Source organism: Drosophila navojoa, unplaced genomic scaffold, assembly GCF_054131105.1.
Source record: "Drosophila navojoa isolate 15081-1374.11 unplaced genomic scaffold, UAZ_NAV_1.0 NAV_Backbone_186, whole genome shotgun sequence".
Taxonomy (NCBI): domain Eukaryota; kingdom Metazoa; phylum Arthropoda; class Insecta; order Diptera; family Drosophilidae; genus Drosophila; species Drosophila navojoa.
The window spans coordinates 1-9,399 of NW_028301777.1; the positions used below are offsets into that span (position 1 = coordinate 1).

The 9,399-nt window shown below is 42.6% G+C and overlaps 2 protein-coding genes across 2 annotated transcripts; both read right to left on the reverse strand.

Moving 5' to 3' along the window:
• Positions 1–13: 13 nt before the first annotated feature.
• On the reverse strand, positions 14–457 carry LOC149090448 (uncharacterized; the record flags this gene model as incomplete). The annotated part of the gene is made up of 2 exons (XM_089265214.1): positions 310–457; positions 14–253 (listed from the first exon to the last, which is right to left on the reverse strand). Coding segments are annotated over exons 1-2 (367 nt in total), but the record flags the coding sequence as incomplete, so codon positions are not given.
• A 2,479-nt stretch (positions 458–2,936) lies between these two features.
• LOC149090449 (uncharacterized) lies at positions 2,937–7,239 on the reverse strand. Its single transcript, XM_089265213.1, is given in 7 exon segments — positions 2,937–4,135; positions 4,201–4,357; positions 4,933–5,243; positions 5,314–6,129; positions 6,233–6,625; positions 6,886–7,034; positions 7,091–7,239. Coding segments are annotated over 7 exon segments (3,096 nt in total). The 5' UTR covers positions 7,218–7,239; the 3' UTR covers positions 2,937–2,992.
• Between the last annotated feature and the right edge of the window lie 2,160 nt (positions 7,240–9,399).

Below are 9,399 nucleotides of genomic sequence, written 5' to 3' on the forward strand. Positions count from 1 at the left end.
CAACAACAGGTACAGGTGCAGGTGCAGGTGCAAGTGCAAGTGCAGGTGCAATTGCGGTGCTTGTGCCCGTCTCTGGCTCGGCCCCACTTTTGATGTGTGCTTACCTGCTGGTCTCCATCCGAATTACGCTCCAAGCTGTGGGTGGATGAGAGATTGGGAAAGGCTCCGTTCCAACCCACCAAAGCCACCTCAGAATCGCATCGCTGTCTCTTGACCTTACGCTTCGTGGCCTTGCGCAAGTTTGTGTTCTCAGCTAAAATACGATTCAAGGATTAGGAACGCATAACAAGCAAGTTGTAATTCACCCACCATCCTGCTCGGCATCCAACTGCACCGTTTGCTGTGAGCTGTCCGAGTCAATGCTCAATAGGTTCTGATTTTTCATTTGATCGCCCTGTGGTCCATGACCGTTGATGTTCTCCGCGTGCTTGTCCATGCCAGACCACTGATTGGAGCTGTCGTCGTTATCGGGTCGGTGATGCCCCTCCTGCTTGCTTCATCGATCGTTCTTCCACGGCGTTGTCTGGCGAGCTCATCGTGCTCATCGTGCGCCTGTACAAATTTGAGCGATTGGTACACATTTTGAACAAGATATATCTTAAATGACATGCAATGCAAAATAATTTACTAATATGTCAACACAAACAGTGTTGCCACTCCCAGTTTTTCTCGAAAATGTGGTGTCACTGAAAATCGCACAGCTTTTTAATTCAATCAAATTTTTGGGATTCCAAAAACTTTTCCAATCGGGCATAGCTGAGAACATTCTCAGCTATGCCCAATTGGAGGCGTATTTAGTGATCTTAAGTGAATTGGAAATATGAACCGTTTTTAATAGAACTCGAATCTGGTCAGTTGTTAAAGAAAAACCCGAATAATAAATTAACGCCAAATTTTGGGGTTTTTTGGTTTATGTATAATTTTTTTTAGTTATCTTAAGTCTTATTATATTGATATATACACCATCGGAAAGGTAATTATTCAATCTACAATTTAGCATTTTCACTTTTTCGATTTCAACTAATATTACATTACAACCGAATATTAATGTTAGACACTGTACATATGTATGTACATACTCAGAACTCAATAAAAATGAGATTAGAAAGATTTTGTGAAAATATATTAATCGGACAGAGAAGAGCTTCACGTAGCCCATAGATAATATACATATACATACATATGTATGTATGTATATTATGAGTTAGGATGATGAGCTGAATTGATCTAGCCATGTCTTATTGATTTCATATATTTTGGATTTTAGATACCTCCTCCACTTTCCTCAAAACTCTCAGTAAAACGTACATCCAATAATAGAGAAGTGAACTTGTTCATATGTATGTGCTCATCTTTATCAATAATACAGGTATACATATGAATATAGTCCATGCTAAAGCTCATGCGTACCTATAGCGCAAAATGTGCATATTGCCCACACTGCAGCGCAGCTCAAGCGCAGTCGCTGCTTACTGCGCAGTTAGCAGAGCGCGGGCTCAGAATGCAGAATGATAAGAGTATCGGCTGGGAGGGTTCAGGGTATCTCCTAGAGCCTTCTTACTTGTTGAAAATTGACTTGTTGCAGCACGCCGCCTCGGATCGAGATCGACGGACACGAGCTGAAGGGTCTCATTTCGTGTTGGGCCGTTGCCACGATATACTATCTATGGTGGATAGTTGTCACCGGCATCATTGTGCACATATTTGTGCCCGACTACTTTCCCAAGGCCGAATACAACTGAGATCTGGACCAATGACAAATTAGTTTTAAGCCGCACAGCCCTAGCCTTAGCCTTAACCTTAGTCTCAGGTTGTCCATGTATATGTCCAAAGTGCACTTGATTTTGATCTTGATCTAGGCCATCCCTTAGCTTGAGTACGTGTAGTTCGATAAGTTTCAATCACCATTCTCCTTGTATTACTAACATTTACTATCCCTCTATATTTGCCAGTACTTATCCAACCCATCGTATTTTCCCCCTAGCCTCATAATTCCATAACAAATCGTACACACGCTTAACTCGATTCAAGTACCGGCTTTGATATATACATATATATATTTAGATAGTTTTCTACACACTTATTAATTGATCTGATTAATAGTATAAGAGCATTGAGCGAAAGAATTATTAACCGAATCAAACTGCAAATCCAATTGTTTTGGACATAGAAAGCCACACCACACCCTAAACAAGTACCAAAATACAAGTCCTTGCCCCTATTGTAAATACAAATATTCGCTATATATATTCTGTGCGCCTAGAAACAAGAACAAAGTATTTAAAAACAAAGTTAATTGGAAGTCGCCTATCACCATTTGCTAGGATATTTTTGTACAAGCGCGATGTTTGAATAAAATGGAATATAATTTCTGTTCCATGTTAAATATATGTTTATAATTCCCTACATACTTATTTATTCTTATATCATTTATATTACTTGTGCCGACTATGCTGGCACAAAATACGCACAAAAGAAAAGATCAAGACAGTTTGCTTATTAACTAAAAATATAATCCTTCATCAAGTTGAAAAGAACAGTTGTGCGCTGAACCAGACGTTTATTATATATATATATACAGAAAAAATAAAAAGATCTAATTTTTATACACAAGCAAACTGATTTTTCATTTTCGATTTTGCTCTATGTACTTAACGTTTCCCTATGAAAACGATTCCATACTTTCATATTACTTAAGTTATTATTAGTCTGAGTATTCCGCCACTAGGTATTGTCTAGCTTATGATGGTGAATAGTCTATCTTCTCTAATAGAACAACTGGGCGGCAGATACGTTACAAACGTGACGGCACTCACCCACATCCCATTACCACCCTGAAGACCACATGCTATATAGCATATATACAGAATACGTAGAAAGCAGATATTCATATGTAAGTATATAGAATATGTAGAAATTATATATACATGTGTATATATAAATGCTCCCACATATAAGATATGTGTATAAAAAGGAGGCGCTGGAAAAACGGTTAGTTATGCGATATTCCGGCGTCAGTCGGCAAAGCCGGGAGGAATTTAAGATTGGTTGTCTCGCTCTGTGAGACCTTGGCGACTGTCAGCCAGGCCTGCGGCATCATGTGGTGTAGAATGGACTCCAGACGATCGACCGGCAGGCAAGCTATTGGCTCGTCGGACTCGTTAAGTACATCGTTGTCCGGCACGCCAGGTATGGGCAGTACAACCGGAATGCAATCCTTCTCTTGATTTATAGCCAGAGCGCGAGTGACGCTCAATAGTTCGTATGTCAGACCCAAGCGAAACACTTTGAGCTGTTCGCGGTTTTCGCTGATCGCCTGCATAATGTAATTCATCATGTAGGCCGCGTTATTGTGAAAGTTGGGCGACAGCAGCAGCTCCTGCACCGAGCTACAAGCGGCCAACTGACGGCTGAGCTCGGCATCCACGTTGACATTGATGAACTCCACACGCTTCACACTGCCGCCGGCGGCGATGCCCTTCATTATCTCATTAATGTTAAACGAGCGGTTGCTATGGTGATTCTCGAGGCGTAGATGGCGAAGACGGGTCAGACTCGGCAGCACTTGCCGGCCGAACAATGAAACTTTCATGCCACGACAGGAGCCCAGCACAAGTGTTTCGAGATTTTTCAATCCTTGCAGTTGTAACAATTTTAGCTGAGCCATATTGTTAATGCCGCGCAAACTAAGCTCCTGCAACTGGTCCAAACCTTGCAGCGGCTGCAGCGAAACAATGCCAGCCTTTGGCTCCAACATGCGAATACGCAGCACGCGCAATTCGACCATCATCTCTAAATTAATCAAACTGAGTACACGACTGGTGCATGTGGTGCGCAGCTCGTGCAGATGTGGTATACGCTTGATGACCGACTCAATAAACTCTGCCTCACTTGGATCAGTGCGGAGTACGCGCAGTGACTTCAGCACGCGCAAGTCTCCCTCCAAACGCACTTTGGGGCTGTCCATTTTAACCCCCATCATATCCAATTCGTAGGTGCGAAAGCGCGCCATATCACGCAAAAGGAACAGCCATTTGGCAATGCGAGAATCGCGAAGCCTTACCGTGCGCCACACGCTGCGATCGCGGGCAATCATAGCCCAGGTCTTGCACACCTGCGACATACGTACACGGTCCTAGGCAGAAATAAGAAACCAGCTAATTTACGCGAATGGAATGTACATTGTCAGTTGAAACTTACGGGCATATCCATAATCTTCATAACGGCACACATCACCTGGCAGTTCAGGTTGCCAATTGAAACGCACTCAACAAAGTTCTGACGCTCCTCCTTGGCCCTGATGTTGCGCTTAAGAAGATGTCTTTGGTAGCTCTCCAAATCCGGTTCTCGTGGTATGCTATAAAAAATATTATGTACAGAATAATATTTGGCTGCCACAATTATCAATACATTAATCGTCTATACTAATGAAATATCCCTGGCACGTTTATAACTTACAAAAGTTTCGACCTGCATAGTTTTTAACAACATTCTATTCTATATTTTACAGTTCTCTAGTCGAGTATATCCCCGACTAGAGTGCTGATACTTATAATCCGATTCGACTGTGTTGATTAATTTGATAATGCTTATACTAAACCTGATATTATATCGTATGCTGTATTGATTGTGAGTGTGATGATTCAATTCTCAGATAGTGTCATTTGCATGTGTCGAGTATTGATAGAGTTTCTGATAATGCTTACTAAACCTGATAGAAGTGTGATGATTCAATTCTCAACTAGTGTCAATTTGCAGTCGCTGAGCAGCAACCTAGAAGAAAACGAGACCACAAAGCGTCCTATTTATTGGACATTCTTTTATCGAAATAAGAAAGTAATTGAGATAATTCGATTATTACAATAGATCTGGAAGTGAACCGAACTGAACAAGGAAGGACGTCACTTGAGTTTGCCTTCGTTTCGGACTCACACTTGTAGACGAGAGCGTGTCGGCTCGCCAACAATGGACAGAGCTTTGCGACCGTTAATCACAACAATCTCCATTTCATTGTAAATCCTGTCGGCACGTCCTGCAGGTGCCTCATCGCTGAGCAACTGGGCGGGTGGCAGTGCGCCATTGCCATTGCCATTACAATTTCCATTTACATCTGAGGACGAAGTCTTGCCTGCTTCGGAGGCAGATTTGGTATTTGCGGCTACAATCTCATTCGCCCCTTCTTGCTTCTTGGTACCATTGGCCTGTCCCGCCGCCGATCCTTTGTTGCCAGGTTTAATGCAATTCTAGATAGCAAGGAGAAAATTGTTAACCTATGCTGCCAGCTTTGACAAACATCTTCGATTCGTTACTCACCATACAGACGTAGTTGCTAACGGGGTCTGCACCCACAGTAAAAGTCTCCTGCTTCCCATTGATCGACTTTAAGCAATGCACGCAGATCATCATCTTGTCTTTGACTGACTGGGGGACTGTCTTAGCTGACTGCTTAGAATGATTGCTGCCAAGATAGAGGTGTCTGTGAGTAAATAAGATATCGATCAACGCATTTAAGTCGTAGCCTGCCTACCTTGGTTTGCCTGCGCTGTTGTTGAAATTGCTGGCTGCCAAGACGCGCGCGTTGCCCTTGACGGCCATCGTCGAGGTCCAACCCTCTGGCGGAGGGCTAGCGCCCTTTGGCACCTTAGGCTTTGGCACACGTTTGCCAACAACGGGTGCAGCGCTTGACTGCAGTTGCTGGCTGATGCTGCTCGCCTGTTGCTTGACTGTTCCCGCCTTGGGACGTGTCGGGGCAGGCTGTGCTTGACGCACTGTCTCGTACTGCTCACCGGCCTGCTGCATCTGGCGTTGAAAGCAGAAATGATCGATGGTCAACTCGCCTTGCAGCAGTGGAAGGATGTCCTCGCGGGAGCGGAGCTTCTTCCCTCCCGGCGATATATATATAACGTCGCCCCGCTGAAGCGACCCGGATGCGTTACTGCGCAGCACTAGCTCACGTTTCCAGCCATACTTGAACGGCAACAAATAGAATTGATCAGTTGCCGGACGGTTGAGTGCAGCGCCCGAGCGAGCGGGAGTCTTCGCCTCGCTTCTGGCTGTGACCGATGCGGCCGACTTGTCAGGTTCACTGTGCAAGGAGGCGGCACAGAAGGAGCTCTTAAGGCGCTTAGCCTGTGCAGAGAGGGGAGAAACGGAGAGAAGGAAATGGAGTAAGCTAAGAAATACACTAGTTTGCCAGCTATGGCTCTTTCCAAAACTAAGTCTAAAATTCCACCTGATTATCTATATCAGCTGGTGATTCTGATTCTGACTCTGATGGTGGTTCTGAGGGTGGACTTGCACTTGTAGGAATTGCAGCAATTGACGCTGATTTGTTGTCGTTGTTGTTGATGTTGTTGATGTTGTTGTTGACGTTGATGTTGTTGTTGACGTTGTTGTTGTTGCTGTTGGTTGTCTGCGTAGACTTTGGACTTGGAGTAGTCAAATTTGTACCGATTGTGAAAGCTGCCGTTGTCGTGGTTGCAGGCATTTCATCTTGGGTAACTGGTGAAAGGGAAGTGGGATCAGAAGACGGCGGCGATGACAGCGGCGGCCCCTGCTCCTTGTCTTCTCTGGGAAACACGCTCAGCCCAGTGGCACAGATAGCCTTTAGGTCAGTGGGCAGCTGATGCATACAACATACAATATTGTATGTATATTGAGACATAGATAAATAGATAAATTATAGATATACTGATAGAGAACAAAGCAAATGCATGCCGATGCAGAGCAAAATTTGGCACTGCTCAAAACAAAATTGGAGCTGAAACAGCAGAAGCAACTGCAACAACAGGTACAGGTGCAGGTGCAGGTGCAAGTGCAAGTGCAGGTGCAATTGCGGTGCTTGTGCCCGTCTCTGGCTCGGCCCCACTTTTGATGTGTGCTTACCTGCTGGTCTCCATCCGAATTACGCTCCAAGCTGTGGGTGGATGAGAGATTGGGAAAGGCTCCGTTCCAACCCACCAAAGCCACCTCAGAATCGCATCGCTGTCTCTTGACCTTACGCTTCGTGGCCTTGCGCAAGTTTGTGTTCTCAGCTAAAATACGATTCAAGGATTAGGAACGCATAACAAGCAAGTTGTAATTCACCCACCATCCTGCTCGGCATCCAACTGCACCGTTTGCTGTGAGCTGTCCGAGTCAATGCTCAATAGGTTCTGATTTTTCATTTGATCGCCCTGTGGTCCATGACCGTTGATGTTCTCCGCGTGCTTGTCCATGCCAGACCACTGATTGGAGCTGTCGTCGTCGTTATCGGTCGGTGATGCCCCTCCTGCTTGCTTCATCGATCGTTCTTCCACGGCGTTGTCTGGCGAGCTCATCGTGCTCATCGTGCGCCTGTACAAATTTGAGCGATTGGTACACATTTTGAACAAGATATATCTTAAATGACATGCAATGCAAAATAATTTACTAATATGTCAACACAAACAGTGTTGCCACTCCCAGTTTTTCTCGAAAATGTGGTGTCACTGAAAATCGCACAGCTTTTTAATTCAATCAAATTTTTGGGATTCCAAAAACTTTTCCAATCGGGCATAGCTGAGAACATTCTCAGCTATGCCCAATTGGAGGCGTATTTAGTGATCTTAAGTGAATTGGAAATATGAACCGTTTTTAATAGAACTCGAATCTGGTCAGTTGTTAAAGAAAAACTCGAATATTAAATTAACGCCAAATTTTGGGGTTTTTTGGTTTATGTATAATTTTTTTTAGTTATCTTAAGTCTTATTATATTGATATATACACCATCGGAAAGGTAATTATTCAATCTACAATTTAGCATTTTCACTTTTTCGATTTCAACTAATATTACATTACAACCGAATATTAATGTTAGACACTGTACATATGTATGTACATACTCAGAACTCAATAAAAATGAGATTAGAAAGATTTTGTGAAAATATATTAATCGGACAGAGAAGAGCTTCACGTAGCCCATAGATAATATACATATACATACATATGTATGTATGTATATTATGAGTTAGGATGATGAGCTGAATTGATCTAGCCATGTCTTATTGATTTCATATATTTTGGATTTTAGATACCTCCTCCACTTTCCTCAAAACTCTCAGTAAAACGTACATCCAATAATAGAGAAGTGAACTTGTTCATATGTATGTGCTCATCTTTATCAATAATACAGGTATACATATGAATATAGTTCCATGCTAAAGCTCATGCGTACCTATAGCGCAAAATGTGCATATTGCCCACACTGCAGCGCAGCTCAAGCGCAGTCGCTGCTTACTGCGCAGTTAGCAGAGCGCGGGCTCAGAATGCAGAATGATAAGAGTATCGGCTGGGAGGGTTCAGGGTATCTCCTAGAGCCTTCTTACTTGTTGAAAATTGACTTGTTGCAGCAGCACGCCTCGGATCGAGATCGACGGACACGAGCTGAAGGGTCTCATTTCGTGTTGGGCCGTTGCCACGATATACTATCTATGGTGGATAGTTGTCACCGGCATCATTGTGCACATATTTGTGCCCGACTACTTTCCCAAGGCCGAATACAACTGAGATCTGGACCAATGACAAATTAGTTTTAAGCCGCACAGCCCTAGCCTTAGCCTTAACCTTAGTCTCAGGTTGTCCATGTATATGTCCAAAGTGCACTTGATTTTGATCTTGATCTAGGCCATCCCTTAGCTTGAGTACGTGTAGTTCGATAAGTTTCAATCACCATTCTCCTTGTATTACTAACATTTACTATCCCTCTATATTTGCCAGTACTTATCCAACCCATCGTATTTTCCCCCTAGCCTCATAATTCCATAACAAATCGTACACACGCTTAACTCGATTCAAGTACCGGCTTTGATATATACATATATATATTTAGATAGTTTTCTACACACACTTATTAATTGATCTGATTAATAGTATAAGAGCATTGAGCGAAAGAATTATTAACCGAATCAAACTGCAAATCCAATTGTTTTGGACATAGAAAGCCACACCACACCCCTAAACAAGTACCAAAATACAAGTCCTTGCCCCTATTGTAAATACAAATATTCGCTATATATATTCTGTGCGCCTAGAAACAAGAACAAAGTATTTAAAAACAAAGTTAATTGGAAGTCGCCTATCACCATTTGCTAGGATATTTTTGTACAAGCGCGATGTTTGAATAAAAGGAATATAATTTCTGTTCCATGTTAAATATATGTTTATAATTCCCTACATACTTATTTATTCTTATATCATTTATATTACTTGTGCCGACTATGCTGGCACAAAATACGCACAAAAGAAAAGATCAAGACAGTTTGCTTATTAACTAAAAATATAATCCTTCATCAAGTTGAAAAGAACAGTTGTGCGCTGAACCAGACGTTTATTATATATATATATACAGAAAAAATAAAAAGATCTAATTTTTATACACAA